Source organism: Myotis lucifugus, unplaced genomic scaffold (genome assembly GCF_000147115.1).
Source record: "Myotis lucifugus unplaced genomic scaffold, Myoluc2.0 scaffold_46, whole genome shotgun sequence".
Lineage (NCBI taxonomy): Eukaryota > Metazoa > Chordata > Mammalia > Chiroptera > Vespertilionidae > Myotis > Myotis lucifugus.
The window spans coordinates 3,907,077-3,930,530 of NW_005871094.1; the positions used below are offsets into that span (position 1 = coordinate 3,907,077).

Sequence of the window (23,454 nt, forward strand, 5' to 3'; positions counted from 1 at the left end):
AGTGCAATTTGGGAGATTTTAAGACAAAATAGATTGGATGAATAAAAATGGTGTAGGAATGCCTACAACAAAGGGAGAAGATAGGGAGGGACTCAGGGAACCTGGAGCAATTCATTTGGAAACCAAAGTTTGTAGGTTTGGAAACCAAAGTGTATATGTTTCAAAAGAAAAAAATAGCATGTATGATCTGATCCCATTTATCCACGTATATGAAATTATATTTATGTCCTTATGTATAAAGATCTTATATATTTTTAATGAAAAAAACTTAAAGTGAAGAGAATATTGAAGAGAATATTCACCTTTGGAGAACAACGGTGGAAGGAAAAAAGCACAAAGAATGCAAATGTAATAAAAAGAACAACAGAGAAGACATGACCACAAGCTCAACTCAGAGGGCAAACAGCACACCAAGCTCCCTGAAGGGATTAGCATGTGATGACTATTACCTGCTTAGGTCATACTTCTAAATATTACTAAGATGTACAAATAAAGGCAATAACTAATAATGCTTACTTCAGGGTAAAAACATTAAATGTATTCATGCAAATAAACATGCTCCTAAAAAATGAAGCATTTAGACAAAAGCAATAAATGGTGAAGGCCATGAAACATACCAGTGGTTAAGTGTTCATCAGAGATCTATACCAATATACACAGTCATGGAGGAGTTGTGGACGGTGAATATGGACAGCTTGGGAGCTGCCAAATGCAAAGTGGCCCGAGATGGGGAGGAAAATGCAAAGGCTCACCCACAAACATATCACTTGTTTTGTGATATGCTATAATCAAATGTCAGCAGCAAATAGGTTTCCTTACATTTACCAAGAAAGAATGAGGAAATGAAAGAGTGACAAGCCCTGGGCCAGCTCTGTCCTCCGAAGCCCGCCTGTTCATTTTCATGCTGACTTGCAACTGCCCTGCTATGAGAGCCCTGGGCCTGTGCAAGCTGCAGCAATTCCAAATGGAAAGGCAGCCTTACAGAATGACCAGCGTGTCCCCAGGGAGGAAAAACAACAACAAATTCATTCACACGGATGCTCTAAAATGGATTTTAACTTGAGTCTCTAGCAGAGAAAAGAGGACGCAGTAACCTTTAGTGACATCGAAATCCAGAAAATGAAAAATAATTTGGTAAACCACTGGTCCATCATGTAGCCTTATCCCTTAAGGTAATTAAATCCAACTGAGATATTTAAGCTTAAAAATCACCCACTGCACATCCAAGCTTGATTTGTTTGTAGGAATTTGCATGAAGATTTTTAACCCAAATACATCAAATTCCAAATATAAAATTATATGATGTCAACTTTCAAAGCCTCTTAATTAAAATATTTTTAACATATAGGTAAAACAGCACAGTGCCTGGCACCTATTTATTCTGTGGGCAAAGAAACCTCAGAGGGTGTTTTCAACATGCTTTGATGCAGCATTTTCAGTAAAGTATTGTTTCCTTCATCGAACCATTGTAACCATATAGATTACAAAGTTTCTGAATATGTTTCATTGACCCAAAATACAGGAATATAAGTACAATTAACACACACACACACTATCAAGAGCTATCTTAAAAGATTTGAAAACCTTACCACAATGAGAATAGAGAATAGTCTCTTGTTTCTATATGAAAATACAGTGTTTTATTTTCTGTCCTTCACTTATTTAGAGTCTGTTTATAAAACTATAATCATGGAAGCTAGGCAAGGTCACTGTCTTCCCCCTACTCTACCCTTCCTAAGGGGTACTCAAACCAACTTGAAGAAAATAATTGTCAATGCAACATTTGATCCCTAGAACATCAGTTTACTGATAGAAATCTGACATTTATCTTATCTTGCTTTAAGTAGCCTGTACCAAAAAGTTTACACATAAAGAAAAACGTGGTGAGGCAGCATTCAAACCCACAACCATCACTGATGGTTAAGTCTGCTGTCCTGTGGGTCTGGCTTCCAAGTAGTTATTGACAGTAAGGCTTCACTACAGAAGAAATCCCCCTACATTTAGAACTGAGCATAACTCCTAATAAAAATACAACTAAAGAGACATTTAATGTATGAGAAATGGTTATTTCATAAATTATTTCACCGTTTTCCAAATGTAATGACTACAGAACACTTCAAAATAATACACTGATGAAACATTAACAGGAATTCAAGAGATGCAGATGGATCAAAGCAGCAGCAAAATGGCCTCACAGGTTAGTGGCTATGAGAAGTTATCAAAATTGGGTTCACAGATGTGACTTTGTGACACTAAATAATGTCACAAATATATATTAAAATTGTAAATGAAAGGTGAAGTAGACAACAAACAGTGGAATAGTTCATAGGTAAATGTTGCCTATACATCTACTCACAAGACAACTGTCATTCATTCATACCCCAAATGACCTCTTAAAATTCTAAGGTATGCCACACCATTTCATACAGATTACTTACTACAAGTAGATAATGAGCCAACTAATTGTATATAGAATTTCTCTTACATATATTTTAAAAAATTATTTGGGGGCAGGGAGGAGATACTATTTAGAAGGGAATTTTTTTTTCACAGATACCAATTATTATCTAACAGAAAATTGGTATTCTACTCAACTACTCATATAAATAACAGAAATCTGTTTTGGAGTTGAAAACAAGTATTTCCTTTAGGATTAGGAAAATAAACAAACATTTACAAAACGTTTTAACACATGAGATTGAACAGGACAGCATGTTTTGTTATTAGAAACCTACCCATTAAGAAAACAGAAATTCTGAAAAATGTTTCCATAACTCAAAAAATAAGTGAAATGCAGTTAAAATATACATAATCGAGAACTTTCAAAAACTTTTACCTTGAGATGACAGATAAGTCTACAACAAAAGAAATCTTGGTAATTGTGAACTATAGTACCTGTAATTTTTCTTTCCCGGTGTGTTTCTCAATCTCATTTTAGTTTAAATGAGGAAATCATTATTTCACAGTTAAATTCGTCTCCTGCCCACCTTATTCAGGCCGATTAGGTGGAAAGATCTAGTTTTGTGCCTTAACATAAACCAATAGAAAAGTTTCGGAGAAACACCAAAACTGGCCATACTCAACAGCTGCTTCCCTGAAGAAAATGCTAGACAGGAAGCTACTGGTCTTTTTTATTTATTGTTTTAGTTGGGAGAGGTGAGCTCCACAAAGGTAAGTGACATTAGTAACTGTTTCTAAATAGAAGTAAGGTTCCAGCAGAAAAAAAGAAAGGAAACTTGTAAGTATAAACAAAAAACCAACCTGCTAACGAAACCATCTGCTAGCTAATGAAAATGCTTATTTTGGCAACAATATTCCCTAAGAAAGCAAATGTTTGCAACTGTTGAGTCCAAAACAAATATTTCCTTCAGGACTCTGATAATTAGTTTGTCTCTCTTAAGGAAGCTTTTTTTTTTTTTAACACAACATAAACATTCTGAAAATGTTGCCTTGGCCCAACTTATGGATGCAGTAAAATGGTAATGAAATTTGACTATTCCAAAGAATTGATGCCTTCCCCTTTCCTGTATTATAAGAAGACACAAGCTAAACAATTTTTCAGAACGGTCTTAACTAAATAAGAACACCAAAAATCTTTGGCTGCAAAAAACAAAGAAGCTTGCCTGGGAACTCAGAAGAGGGCCAGTGACTTAAGGCCTCGGGCTATTGACAGTTTCCTATTTAGACCTCCCAGGAAAGCTGCAGCACAGGGCAAGGCCAAGAGCCTGGAGCAAAAACACCTTTTTTTACCCTAACTCCTCAGCCTATAGTATAGCTAATCAGTGATCAAATCAGGCAATCAAAAATGCCCATTCTTAAAATCAGTTTGCTAACATGCTATTGATCCAACCCATTCAGGTGCCCCTTTCCCCTAAGGAAACCAAATACCTATAATGCAGACTCAGCATGCTCTCACCATTAAAACAGGATGCCGTCTACCTCCATTCTCCTTTCATTACTTTACCGACAGGGCGATTGCATGTTTTTATTTAATAAACCTTCATCAGCTCAAATGAAGGGTTGTTATTAGTTGAGCTAACAGCCAAATGATAATGCTCCAGAGAGATATCAGTGCTTGTTGGTGCATTAACAAAGAGAGGAGACGGGCTGAGGTCAAGCACGTGTCAATGTAAATGAGGCGATATTAGGTACTAAAGGCTTAATGCAATAGACTGCCTGGGAGATAATGGAATTTCCAGGATAAAGCAAATGAGATGAAGTTATTGATAAGTGAATGAAGGGAGGGGGGCTGCAAGATAAAGTGCTGTCAAAAAAAGGCCTTTTACTTGTGAATTTCTTTTTTAAAACATCTTCAAATCTATCTTAGAAAACAAAACTCAAAAGAGATCAAATATGACATCTAGCTTCGTGAAACATCTATCCTATTACTGCTGTGAAACACAGATTTGTTCTAAAAACACATCAGCTTATTAAGCTATTCTTACGCTTTCTTTGGATTCCCCCTTATTTTTGCTTTTGTCTTGTTTCATTTTTTTCTTATACATCAGGGCATTCTACCACAAGTAATTCCCATATTTTATATTTTATTACCACAAAGTCTAGGAAAGGGAAGCCAGGTCTTCTAAGATCCATTAGCCCAAGCCTCACAGAATGACAATATCTGAGAAATAAAATGTAAGAATGTTCTATTGTCAGGGACCTTTAAAGGTTGTCAAGACAGGCCCTCCACAATTTTACAGATTTAAAAACAAACAAACAAAAAAACGTGAGGCCCAGAAATGTACTTTTTTTTCTTAACCTTTATTTTTCTTCCAAATTACAAAAGTAATACATGCTCAATCTTAAAAAAAACAGAGAAAATCACAAAGGTAAAGATGGTCCATATTCTTAATAATCAGATAAAATTATATCTTTTCAGTGATTCCTTCCAATCATTTTCCACACCAAGTTTTTTTTGTGAAAATACTGTTATTTTTAAATACGCATCTTTAAAATTTGTCAATACATTGGGAACATACGCCCATCACCAAATATATAACAAAAGAGCCTCTTTTGTTCCAAATGGATTTATAACAGATCTGTTCACAATTACTTTCCTGATGAAATTAAACTACACTCAACACCTTATGAGAAAGATAAGAATTGTAATTGCTTATGGAAAAGCTCATAAAAAAATCCTTCTTTAGTGCTAATCTTATGATTCTTCCAATTCCCAGTTCCCTTCAGGGCCCCATAAAGAGCACTAGAACCTGGATTTCTACTCCGAAATACAAGAGAAGAGACTACTGGGAAAGTTATTCTCATTTACCAAGTGTCCCAAAGTCACTTACACTTGTCATCGTGTTATTCTGGGACAAGAAAAAGTTACAAACAACTGTCCTCTTAAGAGTTGGCAAAGGAGGTCTCTGAGAATCACTTCAGGCTCACACTCAAATCAAGACAATTCACCACACTCTGCAAGAGTCCCAAACCCATTAGAACTGCTCAGCACTTATACAGCTCTTTACTAACATGAACTATTAAAATCCCACAAAAGAATGTGAGAAGAATATGGCTTTTTTTTTTTTTTTAAGAGCGAGGCAACCACAAGTAATCAGTACTGGGATGGATCTCAGAGATTACAGACTTCTTTAACAAGCTCCTCCTATCTTGTCAGGACAAGCAAAGGCTACTTATCAGCATTCTCAGACCATCATCAAGTTGAGATGGAGGGCTCCCATCAACAACACGCATTATCATCTGCTGCAATTTACACATGTCTAGGGTCCCCAGGCCACAGACTGACCAATCAAAAACCTATTCAAGCAACTCCATCTGTGAGGCTGAAACCTGAATATGATGGAGGATGTCAGCAAAGGACCTGTGAATTATTCTTGACTTAGATTATTCCTCCCACAGACTTGTGTGTAAACATGTACACACACACACACAGAGTCAAGCTGATTAAAACATGTATGCAGTAGTGATGGTAACAGTAGGCCAGAAATGCTACCCAATGTAAACAAGCCCCAGACTACTGCTTTTTCTTTTTACCTAGCACTGTGTGACAGTGATGATGACAATCCTGGCTACAGCATTTTTAATTTCATACTGCCTTCTATTTTTATAAAGCACTTTACCTGTATAAAATTTCATTTTTATTCTCACAACCATTCTATAATATGACAGGGTATTTGTATAACCATAGAAGATACTAAAAACCAGGGAGAGAAAATGATTTCTTTGTCTAAGCTCACAGAACGGGCAAATTGTTGGGTCAGGACTGGAGTTAAGAAGGTCTGGCTTTTAATCAATTTTCTTTGCACTATCCCACACTGTACCTAGCCACCGCCTGTCAATAAGTAAATTTGTGCCCCAATTTCAGTCCATTAAATCCTGGCAATAAGTCAGATAAGAACCCACAGTAAAGATGCAGGAATCAGAGCACCACAATGACAGCTGTGAAGAGTTCCAAGTCAGCCTGAGCCTGGAGAGCATCTACCTTAAACCATTACATAGAACTCCTATTAACCAAATAATCACACTAGAAAATCAGAATAAGAGTCAGACACTCAGCTCTATCTAAAAACTGCAATAGAGGACCGCAACAACGCAGCATCAGTCAAACTACTTATGTGCACATTTGTACACATGTGCCCACCTCAAAGTCATGTCTCTCTTATGCAAATATTTGGTTTCTAATGACTCTAAGCTGGTATTAAACAGAGCCAAGGGCAATTACTTTTGCTTTATTGCACAGCATAAGCTAGACCCTACAGCAATGGTTCCAAATTTGTCTACACATTGGAATCACCTGGACAATGTCAAAAATTACTGAAGCTAGTGTCCCACCACCTGAGATCTCAATGTAATCAGTCTAGGCTGTGACCTGGATTTCAACATTTTTTTTCAATTTTAATTTTATTATATTTTTCAATTACACTTGACATACAGTATTATATTCATTTCAGGTGCACAACATAGTGATTAGACATTTATAAAACTTACAAACTGATCACTCCAGTAATTCTAGTACCATCTGACACCATGCATAATTATTATAATATTACTGACTATATTCCCTGCGTTGTACTTTACATCCCCATGAATTGAAGGATTCCCTAATGGGCAGAGTTTGAGAAACACTGCTCTACAGCCAAGCTAGCCAATTTCAAATTGCTAAACTTATGAGGTACAATAAAATAAAACTTCTATTTATTTAAAATAAAATAGGCAGACAGAAGAGCACACTAAAAGGGGAGGAAAGTTAATACGATAACCAGTGCCTATCAAACATCAGGGCTTTTCGAAATTCCAGCCTTCCAAAACAAATATAAATAAAAAGGGCACTGAGCAGCAAGAAAAGCAGTTGCTACCAAGCCCTGCACTTTGACACTCTGGGAGAAAAATAAAGCAAGTAGCCATACTAAGTGTACTTAATTGTGGACGCAAAACCAAGGTTACTTGTTTAATAACTTTATTTTCAGCTTTTCCTAAATCTTTTTGAAAAGAAGATCAGATGTAGGTGTTTGAGGGAATAAGGGGGTCCCAAATGCAGCTAGAAGCAGCTACAGTTAACCACCCTATCATACTCCCACCCCCAGTATTCCTGGTCCCCCCTTCTTGTTTTGTAAGGATATAAAAGACACTATTTATTCATCATCTGTCTCTTCCAACTAGTGTGTAAGCTCCTTCAAGGTTAAGTCCACTTTCACAGATATACTAGTGATCAACAACAACATCATCACATTCATTTGCCTATCAAAATATGTGCCAGGTTCTTTTCTGATAAGTTATTAGTACAGAACACTGGCCAGTCTCTCAAGTCAATATTCAACACTAGAACAGATGGACTTTAAGGGTAACTATTTCACTATTGATCACTGATACATTTTTTATCATGTTGTGCAGAAATCTATATGGAATATTGAAACATTTTTGCAGAGTCACTGAACCATTTTCAAGATAAGTTCAATAAGTTCACTAAAATGTTCCAGGTCCTGATCTTTATAGAGCTTTCCTCTCAATACCATTTCCAGAGTCATGATGAGAAAAAAACAATCCTGTGAGATCTCAGAAGAGGGATGGGCATTTTGGCCCTTTTTTTCTTATTTGTACATTAAGCATTTGATAGTGATGATCACCCCTTCCCAACCTTAATATGAGAAAAGAATTAGTCTATTTGCTAATGAGAAAGCTTAACTGGCACCAATAGAAGCAACCTCATTGGTCTACTATTCCTGCTATTGAAGCAATGACAGAAAAGAACAGCTTACCAACTACTCTAACACTAAAATCCATTTGTTGTTGTTGTTAATCCTCAACCAAGGATATTCTTTCCATTGAGATTTTTTTTTTTTTTTTTGGAGGGAGAGAGAGAGTGGAAGGGAGGGAAGAAGGGGAGAGAAAGAGAGAGAAACATTGATGAGAGAGACACATCAATTGGTTGCCTCCTGAACATGCCCTGACTGAGACCAGGGATTGAACATGCAACCCAGGTACATGCTCTTGACTAGGAATCAAATTTGAGACCCTTTGATCCACATGCTGACACTCTAACCACTGAGTCACACTGGCCAGGGCTAAAAATCAACATTTTAGATGAGCACCCTCCAACAGTGAATGGCCTTATTTCTAATTACGACCCTTGGCAAAATAACACATTTAATACTTACAGATTTTGCAACAAACTGATCTTAGATAGTTTACCAACAAATGACATTGCTTATAATCAACAGTCAATGGATACCCTATGAACATATACTTGATATAGGCTGAACAGGTAACTGATGACACAGAATCTGAAATTTGTCCAGTCAAATCCCAAAAATAAGTCATAGTACTCTGGGGTCTTGCTCATCCATTAGTGCACATGTTAGAGCAGACAAGACTTACTTTCTGAGAAAAATTCTATCTATCTGCCTGCAATAATTCCTTTGAGTGTATAAAATGTGGAACAGTCTTTCATTCAGATAGATGTCCGTGTTAGGCAAAAAGAAAAGGAATAAAAAATGCTTACCTTGCCAGTCCTACTTCAACTCTTTTATCAGCTCAAAAACAAGTCCACCTTAGAACAGTTTTTAAGATTATAACATGGGAACCATCACCTGTCTTACAGTATCAGTAAAAATAATCAATTAATTATAAATAACATTTCTAAGCACTTACAGTGTATACTGTGACTACCTTACATGTATAGCTTAATATCTCATAATCCCTTCAACCACCCTTGGGGGTATGCATTATTGGCAACTCCAACTTTCAACAAAATCAAGTTAAAGAATTAGCTCTAAATCATCAAGCTAGTAAACGGCAAAGCTGGATTCCAAAACAGTCCATCTGACCCACACTAAGCCCCTACTGACATTTACAACCTTGAATGTTGTCCAATAATTGCAAAGGTAAGGTAAATATATTACAAATATATTAATTGCATTATAGGGACTTAAAAAACAATGCAATTAAATAGCTGTCTTACTCTCTTTATCCCCCTGATATGGCCACATTTTCACAATGTAAGTAAAATAATTCCACTATACTCTTCTCGCAGCAAAGCACTCTGGGATCCCCTGGGAAGAAGGCAACTATATAAATACAAGTTATTATTATAATTATCAGAATAATTCTTATCTGACTATACAGCTATGGATTCTTTTTTAAAAGGTATATAAATAATAAAAAGGCAAAATGATTAAGAGACATTCAAAATCTCTCCACTCCCTGGAAGACTTAGAAATGAAAAAATTTATTTTAGTCACAAGCTTGTGACTGTCAGCTAAAGTGCCTCAAACCTTCTCGCACTGGCTTGGCTCCCACTGATTGAATGAAATCATTGAACTGACTTCTATGGGTTGATAAATCAGAACTTGTGTAAGTGATTTTCGAAGCTCATCTGTGCAATTTCAGTTCTGATGCAGACTCCTACACAAATTTCCCTTAAAAAAAAGTTCATAAAAATATTAACTATCATAAAATACCTTCCTGGTTAGCTCATGCCATGGGGAAGCCGCTGCTATTCTTACATTACTAATTCTTCCCAGAATTAATCAGTCATTGTACATTAGAACCAGCAGCTGGAGTGTTTTGAGTGATAATGAAACCTGTAACAAGGCATCTTCAGCCGTCTTTTCAAGACAATAAGGGAATTAAAATTTCAATTTAAATGCAGAGGTTTGAAACACGCTTCACTGGCAAAATTACTTCAATTAATGTGAGTGGAATACAAAGAACAGACTGCAGAAATGTGATGCAGCAACCAGAAATTATGTCATTAATGTGCTTGCATCAACCCAGCACAATGACTGCAAAGGTCTAATTTAAACTGTACATATCACAAAGCTACAGGCTACACTATAAATCAAGTCTCTGATTTCCATGTGATGGATGCAAGCTTCTTGTTGGATCACTTTTAGCTTTTTGTAAGCTAACAGCAGCTGTTTACCTTGAAGAAGAAAACAAAAGGCCATGTCTATTTGCAGACATTGCCAGCCATGACAATTTAATTATTTTATGCAATACTCAGGTTATCGTATCAAAGGAAGAACTAAATATCCCATCTAGAAGCCAAGTCTAGAGCCATCAGACCAGTCTAATGCTGAAGTGGGAACTGCAGGAGCCGACAAGAGCCAGGGTCACCACTGATGTAGTTACTCTGGATTTATAACCTGACTAGGGATTAAATTACTGGGCATCTGCACCTGCCTCAAAATAAAAATGCAAAACCTTTTGTTAAATGAATCCAAGGAAATCAGAGGGTTTTGAAAGACGACATTATTGTGTCTTCACTTTCCTCAGATGCCTTAAGTAGATTTTACTTCTACTATCACATAACCATTGGGAAAGGAAATGTGATTATTTTTTCATATGAAGGCCACTGAAAGAGCAATTACAGACCTTACTGTTCAGTCTTATAAACAAGAGGCCAAATTGAAGAATATTTCCAACCTCTTAAGCACTTTAAATCTTACCTCCACGAAATCTTCACTGTATATGAGGATATTCCAACGCCCCAGATCAGGCAAGGCAATTACCTCATCGGGAAAATGGGGATGGTACTGGAAACCTACCTCCCCTAGGGTTGTTGGGAAAATTAAATGTATTACCAAATGTAACATACTTAAAATGGTACCGGCACATAGTGAGTATTCAATATATATTAGCTATTATAATTATTATTTTGTTGTAAAAAGAAAAGATTAGAAACTACAAAACCATTAAAAAGCAAGCAAACAAACAAAAAAATGGGAGAAGAAAATCAGATCAGAGCTCCCAGAGAGAGAGTAAAATGCCTCTTTCTATTTAGTGATATGAAACACTTTCACCATTTGACTAATGACCTGTGAACTATGACTATATGACTATGGTAAGTACAGGGCAGACAAAAATAGATAAGATACAGCCCCTGCCCTCAATGATCTACAATATAAACAAAAGTAATTATATTACAAAGAAATACATACAGCTTATGAAAACAAAGAATAGCATCTACTCATGTTAAGTATTCTTACCACAATAAAAATACATAATTTTTTAAAGAAAAGTATCTAATTACCTGGCATAGTCAGAGATGATAAAATTTAAGCCAAGTTTTAAAGACTAGCTCATCATTTTCCAGGCAGACAGAATTGGGATTAGTTTCAGGGAAATGTATAATCAATTAAAAAAGAAAAAATCTACAGCATCCCTATATAGTAGCAGCAAATAACTAGAAATTGTAATTAATAGCCATTGTTTTAACAAACAAAAATATAATACTCAAAAATAAAAATTATGTATGTAATACAGTATCTCTAAGGAATACATTACTAAGCATTATTACAAAGAACATAAAGACTTCAATAAATGTGAGACATGTCCTGTTCATTGAAAAACTTGTTTTACAAAGATGAAATTCTCTTACATTTAATCTAAATCCCATCACACTTTTTGTGGAACTTAACAAGCTGATACTAAAATTCATTTAGAAGAGTAAAGGGCCAAAAATAGCAGACGATTCTGAACAGCAAGGTGAAGTAGCATCTTCACCTGCTACCAAGATATATTATAAAATTATAGTAATTAAAACAGCATGGTTTCATGTAGACACAGATGAGACCAACTGAACAAAATAAAGAGCTCATAAACAGCCATGCATATATGTGACCAAGATGGCATTAAATCAGTAGAAAATGAATTCAACAAATGGTCTGGGCCAAGTGGCTATTTATATGGAAGTTAAAATTAGATCCTCAGTTCATACCACATATGAAAATACATTCTAAATGGATTTAAGAAGAACACATAGGAGATTCTCTTTATGACACTGAGATTAAAAAAAAATTCTTTTTTTAAAATATATTTTATTGATTTTTTACAGAGAGGAAGGGAGAGGGATAGAGAGTTAGAAACATCAATGAGAGAGAAACACCGATCAGCTTCCTCCTGCACACCCCCTATTGGGGATATGCCCGCAACCAAGGTACATGCCCTTGACCGGAATCTAACCTGGGACCCTTGAGTCTGCAGTCCAACGCTCTATCCACTGAGCCAAACCAGTTAGGGCGGAAAAAAAATTCTTAAAATAAAAATCACGTAACAGAAAATGAGAAATTTTATTTCATTAAATTTTATAACTTCTTTGTAACAAAAGACACCTTAAACACAGTAAAAAAGATACACCACCAACTGATAGAAGACATTTATAATCTATTCAACAGATAAAGGATTAGTATCCAGAATATATAAAAAATTACAAATAGCAAAAAGGAACTTCTAAGAAGTGTATCTCAGACACTCACCCTTTTCTGAAGGTGACTGTTCTTCCTTCCCACCCACCAACCACATAGTTTTCGATACATAAATATACAAATAGATACATATATATCTATCTATATATATATCTATATATATCTATATATATATCTATATATATATCTATATATATATCTATATATATATCTATATATATATAGAAGAAAGAGAAAGAGAAACATCCATGTGAGAGCAGAACATCAGCAGCCTCCTGCACACTGCACAACCCTTACTGGGGATCGAGCCGGTAACCTGGGCATGTGCCCTGACTGGGAATCGAACCAGCAACCTTTTGGTGCATGGGACTATGTCCAACCAACTGAGCCACTTGGCCTTGGCCTAGCCCTGTATTTTTTTAATTAGGAACAAAAATTATTTTCCTCTTCATACCTGAAGAGATGTAGGCTATAGCCTACACTCCTCCTTTTCTGCAAACACCCAAATCCCACTCACAATGGAAGAAACATCTCCAACAAAACAATGAAGATGACATGCTAAAGAACACAGAGGTGGTATTCCACATGTACGCCTGTCCTTACAGATTGGTTACATGAGTCAAGCAATTCTTTTACCTAATTGGATTTCTGTAACTTGCAACCAAGAATTTAAAGATGCATTTAATGAAATTCTTAAGAAAATAAGTAAAAAATACACAAAAAACCCACTATTCATCATTGATTAGCTCTTTAGTAAATAAATTAGCCCTTAAGTAATAAAACCATAAAATAAAAATCTAAAATCCAAAAAGAACATAATTAACACAGAAATAAATTCTACCTATTTTTAATATATGGCACTTATTTAAAAGCAGGTCCACTACAAAGAATCATGATTCAAATACATGTGTATATACTAAATATATTCTATAGGCTTATCTATTCTGATTGCTGAATCTTGATCATTTAGCACATATACACATTCTAATCCATTAACCAAAAGTAAAGCTGAAAGGTGACTTTTTTTTTTTTGTCAGTCACCCTACAGTCATTATTAAGAAAGATGTCACTATAAACAAGATACTGAAAACAGCCAATTTTTTTGGCACTCCCAAGAGCAGACCATTACTAACCTCCTTCCCCAGTGGCAATTGACTATTCATGTCTATCACATAAGCAGGTTTCAGAAGAGAATATCATGGCACATCTCACCTCTAGGTTACAAAATTTCCTTAAAAGCTTCTTATGAAGGACTTACAGCAAAATTCTTCTTGACAGTCTGAATGAATTAGAACCACTTAGAGGATTTAACCTGTTTCTCCCACGAATTCCTCTCAAATGATTTTTCCAGTATCATAGCCAATCTAATTTGGTAAAACAAAGGTAAGGGACTTTCACCTACTGTGGAAAAGAAAATCCAAAGATAGTCCATCTAGCCCGGCTGGTGTGGCTCAATGGTTGAGTGTTGACCTATGAACCAGGAGATCACAGCTCAATTCCCAATCAGGACACATGCCTAGGTTGCAGGCTCAATCCCCAGTAGGAGGCATGCAGGAGGCAGCTGATCAATGATTCTCTCTCATCATTGACATTTCTCTCTCTCTTCCTCTCCCTTCCTCTCTGAAATAAATATATATATATATATATATTCAAAATGTGGCAGAATGGGCTAAGATAGAGGCTAAAGGCTAGGCTGTGGACTACTCTTGCTTGACAAAGGCACTTCCAAAATTATTTTCTTTCTTATCAATTTAGGGAAAAAACAAAGCCCTAAAGTAAAAATTCCTTCAAAGATTTTGTGGAACATCTAGTATATAAATCTCCTTTAAGTTCTCTTTCATGCATATTTCATTCTTTAAAATATGATTCGTTAACTATCTCCCTCTGAAGCTAAAACACCTCTCATTACTATTCCAACATGATTAAAGTACTGATTTCTTACTACTGTTCCAAAGGCAGACAGTATATAAATAATAATCGTCTACCATTTCAAACACTGGAATTAGGAAGAGAACCAGCCAGGCTTTACCTGCAAAGAACCGTGAACCCCAAGAGAGCAGTTGGTAATGTACTATGTGAATCACAGAATTCAGAGAGAACAAAAGGGAGTTCTTTGCTATCTTAGCAGAAATGGCCATTAGCTCGGGCTTCTCTTACCAGCATGTCGGTGGCACTGAGATAGTGCTTGCTGGCCATGCACTGTTCCAGCTTCTGAGGCACTTGCTTGATATTCTCAATTTCATCCAGCAGGTTCAAGACATGCTTATGTTCAATTCCTTCAATCCACAGTTTGCGAAGCTCATCCCGTTTGCAGTGCAGCAGCATCTTGCATGAAAGCAGATTTTCTTTGACCTACAATTAAAAGATTCAACCTTGGGTCAGTCCAAAGTCTTGCCAGTCTAAACCCATATCTGTAGTGTTCTTCTTTGTTACTATAAGTATCAATTCCTCACTCACACACTCACTTACTCCCCTTGACCGCTCTGCTTGAAAATTTTTAATTCTGTTTCTGACACTGAATCACTTGGGTACATCTCCACCTCTCTGTGTCTGTATTTTCTCTCCTGTAAAATGACAAAATTACTCCTAACCTACCTTTGAATGCATCTGGAAAAAAAAACTACTTAGGATATAAAGCACTCTGAAAATAGGAAGTACCATACTGATGCTAATATATCCAAAAGGGAATGACTGATATGAGAATCTGCACTATTCTTTCATCCCCATTCTTTCTTGCATCTCTTCTATTCAGCTGATAGGTCACTTGGTCCATCCTTCCAGACCAAGAACTTCAGCTAAAGTTTACAACCAAGAAATTGGGCATTCATCTGAACTGACTAAAATGAAGAGAAGACCAGTTTCCAAAAAAAAGAGTAGACACATCCCAAGATAATCTCCAAGGAAAAGGAATTGGGACATACCTAGGATTTTTTTTTTTTACCATGCATTTTGATTTTTAAATATTAAATAACACAATGGCTGACAATCTTGTAGATCTGCACAGTTAGTGGCCAGCACAGGCACGGCCTGACAAACAGGAGGCGGCGAAGAGGAGCAGGGCGGGTAGTCACATGTACGTACTTGATGGGTGCTTTCTCATTTTCTACTCTAATGAAAAATGACTTTTCACAATTCACAGAACTACTTTCATATACTTTTGACATTCCTTACACGTGTTTTTATTTAAATTAGAATTTAATATTTGTTTTTGGTTTTTGTTTTAGGTGAAATTTATGTGTGAATACATCTCCAGTGTATCATTTGATGAGTTTTAGCAAACAGATACAGCTGTATAATCTAACTCATCAATATGCAGGTCCTTTCCATCACCCTAGAACATCTACAGTGTTTTTGAAAATTGAAAATCTGTCTTCTTCTACAAGACTTGGTATGGTGTTGCACATAATGATGCTATGCTTCTGGTAATTACAACGCTAAATTTCAACATTTTCCCAAGAAAGATGGGAAATATGAAGACAGAATGCTAACATTAGAAGATTTCTTGAGAAAGCATCTCATCTTTTCCTATAACTTTTGGATAATACCTAAGTCATACTTTTATGAAACTCTCCAATGTAAAAAAAGCCCTGAGTAAGGAGATTTTTGTACTCTCTTAAAAAGCATAATGGAATGATTATTAGCTTCTAGCAGGGTCAGAGACCGGTTTGAAAATCTGTTGAAGATGGTCCTAATTACCTGTACTCCTTCCTGCAATCCCACAAAAGTGGGATTTTTAAGCATAAAGACCAAGAAAAAAAAAACAGAAAGGAAGGAAACTTTGGAAGCTAGCAAGACAATGGATGGTTGGTAACTAATTAGCAGAGAAATCTGAAAAATGAGATGGCAGAAAACTTTGGAAGCTAGCAAGACAATGGATGGTTGGTAACTAATTAGCAGAGAAATCTGAAAAATCTTAACCTGCAGTGGGGTTTGCTAACCCTGAGAAGGAGGCACCAAAAATACTGAAGGCAGGAATGCAGGGTTAGAACTTTCTATAAGGACTATTGTGAGCCCTAGACCCTCATCAAAACACACAGACAGGTAATTCCCTCCCCCCCCCCTCCCCACACAGTAGCCAAATAGGAGGTTTATGATCTGAAGGAGCTGAGCAAGAAAGGAGATGGGCCAGGAAATGCTAGATGGAAATGCACTGGGTAGAAAACAGGAGGATCCAGTCAAAGTGGATCTAAGCAACAGTAAGACCCTTGGCCCCTTGTGGATCCTCAGCCTCCTTCCAAGGTTGCCTCCAGTAACACTCAGCTTGACTTTTAGCTCCAACACAGGGAACTTACGGCTTTTCCCTGGCAAATGTAACCAGTGAAAAGACCTTTAGGTAGTGACATTTGAGTTTCACCAAAGAAACTGCCCAAGCGTCACTCAATATGCCTCATAACATGCTCTGAGCTTCATCGTGCCTCCCTCTTACATATAAATAGTTAGCCAAGGATCACCAGACAGTCAAGGAAAGCCTACAACGTGGGAAAGATGGGAATCAAAACAAATAAAAAGAAAAAAGTACTGGAGGGAATAGAGGAACAAACTATTCAGGAAACAGTTTTTTAAAAATTATAATTAATACTAGAGGCCCGGTGCACAAAAATTTGTGCACTCGGGGGAGGGGGGGTCCCTCAGCCTGGCCTGTGCCCTCTCGCAGTCTGGGACCCCTCAGGAGATGTCCACCTGCTGGCTTAGGCCCACTCCCCGGGGGGATTGGGCCTAAGCTGGCAGTCAGACATCCCTCTGGCAGCCCGGGAGCCCTTGGGGGATGTCCACTTGCCAGCGGGGAGCAGGCCTAAGCTGCAGTTGGACATCCTTAGCGCTGCTGAGAAGGCAGGAGAGGCTCCCACCACCACCACTGCTATACTGGCAGCCGTCAGCCTGGCTTGTGGCTGAGCAGAGCTCCCCCTGTGGGAGCACACTGACCACCAGGGGACAGCTCCTGTATTGAGTGTCTGCCCCCCAGTGGTCACTGTGACCAATCATTCCCAGTCGTTCTGCTGATAGGGTCAATTTGCATATTAGCCTTTTATTATATAGGATTCTTAGGAAAAACAAGAGAAGATATTATATCAAAGAACAGAATGAAAAATAACTCTTCAAAATTAAAAATATGATAGGAAAAAATCCAATACAAAGATGAAAAGATATCCTTGAATAAATATCAAAAGAATAAAACATTAAAAAAAAAGCAAGATATAGGTAAAAAGAAGATAAAAGAAAATGACGGGATTGATCTAAGAAATCTAATACTTGTCAAACTGGAGTTGGTGGGGGTGGAGATGAAAAAAATGAAGTGAAAAAAGTAGCAATAAAATAAAAGGTCCAGACCCAACCTGGGTGGCTCAGTGGCTGAACCAGGAAGTGACAGTTCGATTCCCAGTCAGGGCACATGCCTGGGTTGTGGGCTCAATCCCCAGTGTGGGGCGAGCAGGAGGTAGTTGATCAATGATTCTTTCGCATCATTGATGTTTCTATCTCTCTCTCCCTCCCTCTCCCACTCTCCCTTTCTCTCTGAAGTCAATAAAAATATATTTAAAAAATAATAGTAATAAAAGAACAAAAGAATGGGTTTTCAGATCAAAAGTTACACAGTGTTCAAAACAATGAAGTAAAAACAAGACCCAAGCCAGGGCATATTATTCTGACATTTAAGAACACAAGGGATAAGGAGATAATTTTGTACAATTCAAAGGTGGGGGGATGAGAGGGAAGAAGACTCATACAAATGACTGTGAATCAGAATGCATATCAGGATTCAAGTTGTCACACAATAAACCTTATATGCACCTATCTCACCAAGCTGGTGAAGAATGTGCTCCATCAATACAAGAGAAAAAAGGAAGAAACTCAGGATCCAGGGAAGGGGATTGGGGGTGAACCAATGCAAATGGAAAGCAACAGGATTATTCAACCACTGACTCCAAGAAAAACAACAACAAAATTACACAAGCAAATATAGTATGCTGCCTAGATATAAATATTTATGTAGTTATAATAGAGTAGGCACTATTTAACCAAAAACTAGGATACAACTATATAGAGAGGTTGAGGAAAGAAGATGTGGTGGGCGGGGGAAAGAGTGGGAGGAGGACTATGTCCTCATCTTCCACAGCTGGAAGTTCTTATGTAATATCTAAAACAGAAAAATAGTATAAACATTTTACTTAGAAATAAAGAAATAGAAATATCTGAAGAAAAAAACTAAGAGTAAAAGTCAGTGCCTCCACAGTGTTGGAATTGGGACTAGGCTAGGATGAAGTAGGGCAGTGCTGGTTTTGATCAGCATTCCTGATTTTATTTGATTTTTAATGCCATTCTCGGATCCTCTTGGAGTTCTTGGTCTCTGGGTTAATAACACTAGCTATTAAATCTATTATATTTTAAAATCTTAGTGAAAATCTATTAGAATTTGATTTCTGATATTCTACTCCTATCACCTTGGTTCTATAAATCTCACCTTTTTCCTCTGTAATTGTTACTATGGAAACAGTTAAAAGTAAAATTTAGCCGAAACCGGTTTGGCTCAGTGGATAGAGCATCAGCCTGCGGACTGAAAGGTCCCAGGTTCGATTCCGGTCAAAGGCATGTACCTGGGTTGCGGGCACATCCCCCGTGGGAGATGTGCAGGAGGCAGCTGATCAATGTTTCTCTCTCATCGATGTTTCTAACTCTCTATCTCTCTCCCTTCCTCTCTGTAGAAAATCAATAAAATATATTTTTTTAAAAAAAAAAGTAAAATTTATATTATACAACACCAAACTAGGCTCTTGATCAAAAGAAATTTATAGAGTGTCAATAGATCTTGGCCAACTCTTTTCTATTTGGAAAAAGACCATTTCCAGCATTTCACACTAGGATGTACACAGTGTAATCATCCTGCTTACTGTTGCTTACTGCATGAAGGGAAAATGAAAGGCAGGTAGCACTGGGGGAGGGCGACAGAAGGCATCAGGCTGTGTGGAAAATGAGCATCACCATAAGTATTCCCTAAACTGAGCTAGTTAACCAAAGCTGCAGATATAAGAAGCTATAAGAACTTTTAATGCTAAACTGCCCTGAGGGTTAAGTTTTTTTATTACAAAGTCACAGTTATGAAGACATGGTATTTTAAAAGTTGGGGGATGGGGGCAATACCAGTCAGCAATAAAAGGGAAGAAATATGAATCTCAAAAACATTATGCTGAGCAAAAGAAGCTGGGTGCAAAAGGGTACATACTGTATGAACTTCTAGAAAAGGCCAGAATAATTTATAGTGATCATTTCAAATCAGTAGCTGCTTGAAACAGGATGGGGGTGGGGGAGGCTATGACTGACTGCAAAGAGGCAGCAGGGAACTGGGGTGATGGTACACATTCAAGGGCATGTACAGTTGCCAAAACTCACTGAACTGTAGTCTAAAAATATTGCACTTCATTGTATGTAAATTATAGCTCAATAAATATGATTTTTTAAACAGAAAGGGGAGAAACAGGGCTATGTCCAAAAATGAATAAGATCTAAATTTGAGAAAGGTAACAAATTATATACATTTATCTCAAATGCCTGTTTTACTTTTATGAATGTGGTGTCAGCACTTGAAATCTATTTATCAGGACAATTAAAATTTAAAAGTATGTTACTTTGCTTCTTCCTTAGATAAATCCATGAAGAGCCAAGCTGTTCAAATCATGACATCAAAACCCAAGTGGAAATTCTACCTCAAACACAAGTTTCTTTTGCTTCCTGAGAATTTCAGTAACTTCACAATTGCTCCTCAACACCTGTTCAGCAATGGCAAGAATTTCAGTTTTAATATACAAGAACTGCAAGTCACACTAATTAGAAACTATTAGAAAAATAGAAAATAAGGAAAACTGGGCCCAGGAGGTTACTGGGAACAATGTATGAGACGATACAGACGGCTGAGTAGTTGAGGATTTTGCAAACCTGCCTTGGGAAAGGGAGGAGGAAAACTACCTGGGCCTCTGAATAACACTGTGGTAGCATTTGTAAGACGAGTGGCAGAGACATCTGTAAGAAAGGCTGAGGGATATAGGCATGGGGGAGGTGGTGAAAAGCCATCACTTTTAAAAACCTTAAATCAGAAAAGCACTGAACTTGGATCAAGAATGAAGAGGGAGCCCTAACCAGTTTGGCTCAGTGGACAGAGCGTCGGCCTGCGGACTCAAGGGTCCCAGGTTTGATTCTGGTCAAGGGCATGTACCTTGGTTGCGGGCACATACCCAGTAGGGAGTGTGCAGGAGGCAGCTGATCGACGTTTCTCTCTCATCAATGTTTCTAACTCTCTACCCCTCTCCATTCCTCTCTGTAAAAAATCAATAAAATATATTTTTTAAAAAAAAGAATGAAGAGGGAAATGCTTCTGAATATGCATATTATCCTACTAGAGGCCCAGCACATGAAATCGCGCGAGACCCAGACCCACCGCGCCGACAGGACCCAGACCCCCACTACGCCGGCGGGACCCAGACCCCCGCCGCACCACGAGACCCATCAATGCACCTCCTGGTTACCAGTTGTTTGGTCGTTACGGCCACTGGCCTTTTATAATATCCTATATAATAAAAGCCTAATATGCAAATCGACCAAACAGCGGAACGATCTGTCGCTAGGACACACACTAACCACCAGGGGGCAGACACTCAATGCAGGAGCTGCCCCCAGCCCGCAGGCCCCAGGCTGGCCAAGGTGGGTGTCAGCAGGCGGCCCCCGATCACCCTGCCGGTCACCCCACAGATCGGCCCTGATGGTCAGCCAGGCCTAGGGACCCTACCCGTGCAAGAATTTCATGCACCGGGCCTCTAGTCTATAATAAGTACAGCAAACATGCAAGCACCTCGCTGAAACTATAAACTAGAAATCTCCTAAAGCTCCCCACATGTAAGGGCTGGTAAGTAAAAATTAATAGAACAAATTATTCTTAACTTTAAAATCAAAAAATATCAAGATGTCTTCTCTTTTTTATAGTAAAAGTAAATGTACATATTAGTATTTTCACGGGTATTTTCCTGATGTAAGTGTCCAGCCCATTTTTTCCAAAATCCTATAAAACAGGGGTGGAACGTCAGGCCCATGGGCCATATAAGGCCCAAGAAATCATTTGGTCTGGCCCTGCCAAGGCATTAAGGGTGAATTAATTAAATGTTGGACCAAATATAGCAGGCTAATTTTTAAGTTGATCATTCATTTTATATGGCCCGCTAATTATATTATAAATATCCAAGTGGCAGAAAAAAAGTTCCCCACCCCTGCTATACTAATAGAAAGTACCCACCCCTGCTATGGAAAGTACGTGGAAAGAATGAATTTCAGAAACACTGCTCACTATTCTCTTTAAAAGCCCTTTATAACTACAGAGCATTTTAAGATTACCTTCAAACTCATTCCCATGCTTTTGTTCTCTTGGTTTTTCAGCTACCATTCTAAGGTCTTAAATTCTCTGGGAGGCTCCACTCAACCTTTCCAAGGGCAATACTTAGCTTTTCAGTTGCAGAGTCTGGATACGATACGCAAATACAGATTCTGTTCAACTTAATGGAAATGTTTCCTCGTAGTTCCTGCGACTGCATTAGTGCACTGCAGATTACTGCCTAGATCTTAAACTATAGCATCTCATTGTTGCCCACTGCTTAGCATGTCCACTTCTAGGCTTTTTTCCCTTTCTCATACAAGCAGCTAGGATTTTCCATCTTATATTAGGGTTGTAACTACATTGCTACCAAAACCATGTTGTTCTATTGTGACTTTAATTAAAGTTATTCCTCAGTCTAATTCTACCTTTCAAGGTATACTTTCATATAAAAGCCACAAAATTATTTAGTTAAATGTCAACGAATGAACATTGCATTATTTGATGATTAAGCCCTAACAACTTCACTTGAATAATCACCTATAGTTATTTCCAATTACAAACAAGAAAGATGAGTTAAGAGCTTGATCTAACAGCAGCAAGGCAGCCAAAACTGGGATGAAATGTGAAGTGTTTGGGCACATGTCACAATAGAGACAAGCATCTGTGTTTTCCGTCAGCTTACCTGCTCCTGTGATAAGCACCGGATGGACTACTTAGTATCTTTAAAGAAATCTAATATCATCTCCTCCACCTAGTACACCAAGGAGGAAATACTCAAATGCCAACAATCATCACCTCTCTGGTCTGAGTCCTCAACTTGTATCTACCATATTCATCCATTTTGGTGCTACTGCTACAATTGTCATACATGAGAAACTGGCAGAACCTATGGACCCTGAAGTTTTCTAATGCAATAATCTCTCATTTTGACCAGTTTTACAATATATTCAACTGTAATAGGATTGCCCAAGTATTTTTGTTTATTATACACATTTCTGGACCTGATCCATCAGACATGGTATTCTATTTGCACATTTTTTAAATCTAGAATAAAATTCCAAAAGGACCTGACTAATGTAAAAAAAATTGGGACTATCTGGGAAGACAGTCCAAATCTGTCAGCTCATATCATCCTCCAGGACACAGATTCTACCAATACAAAATAAATCTGTACATGAAACTACTATCAAAATTGGAAAGTAACAGGTCTGTGTTCTCAAGCTTTTAAAGGTAACAAGACATGGCTGTGAACATCTTCACCTGACTTGGTCCCCACTCAAAGCTATTCTCAGTATAAGAGCTAGAGTGGCCTTTTTAAAATATTAGTCACATCATGTTATTGCTATGCTCAAAGCCTAAAAATAGTTTCCCAACACACTCAAAGTTAAAACCGAGGTTAACAGGAGGGACCAAGGAGATGCATGACCTGGCCCATCC

The 23,454-nt window shown here is 37.5% G+C and overlaps 1 protein-coding gene across 4 annotated transcripts in view; it reads right to left on the reverse strand.

Annotated features, from left to right (window-relative positions):
- EXOC4 (exocyst complex component 4) overlaps positions 1–23,454 on the reverse strand; it is a 719,168-nt gene that overhangs the window by 666,054 nt on the left and 29,660 nt on the right. For all 4 annotated transcript variants that reach the window (XM_006088330.3, XM_014455451.2, XM_023753513.1 and 1 more), the window contains exon 3: positions 14,823–15,017. In XM_006088330.3, the coding sequence (XP_006088392.3) occupies positions 14,823–15,017 (195 nt within the window). The remainder of the gene's footprint in view (positions 1–14,822; positions 15,018–23,454) is intronic.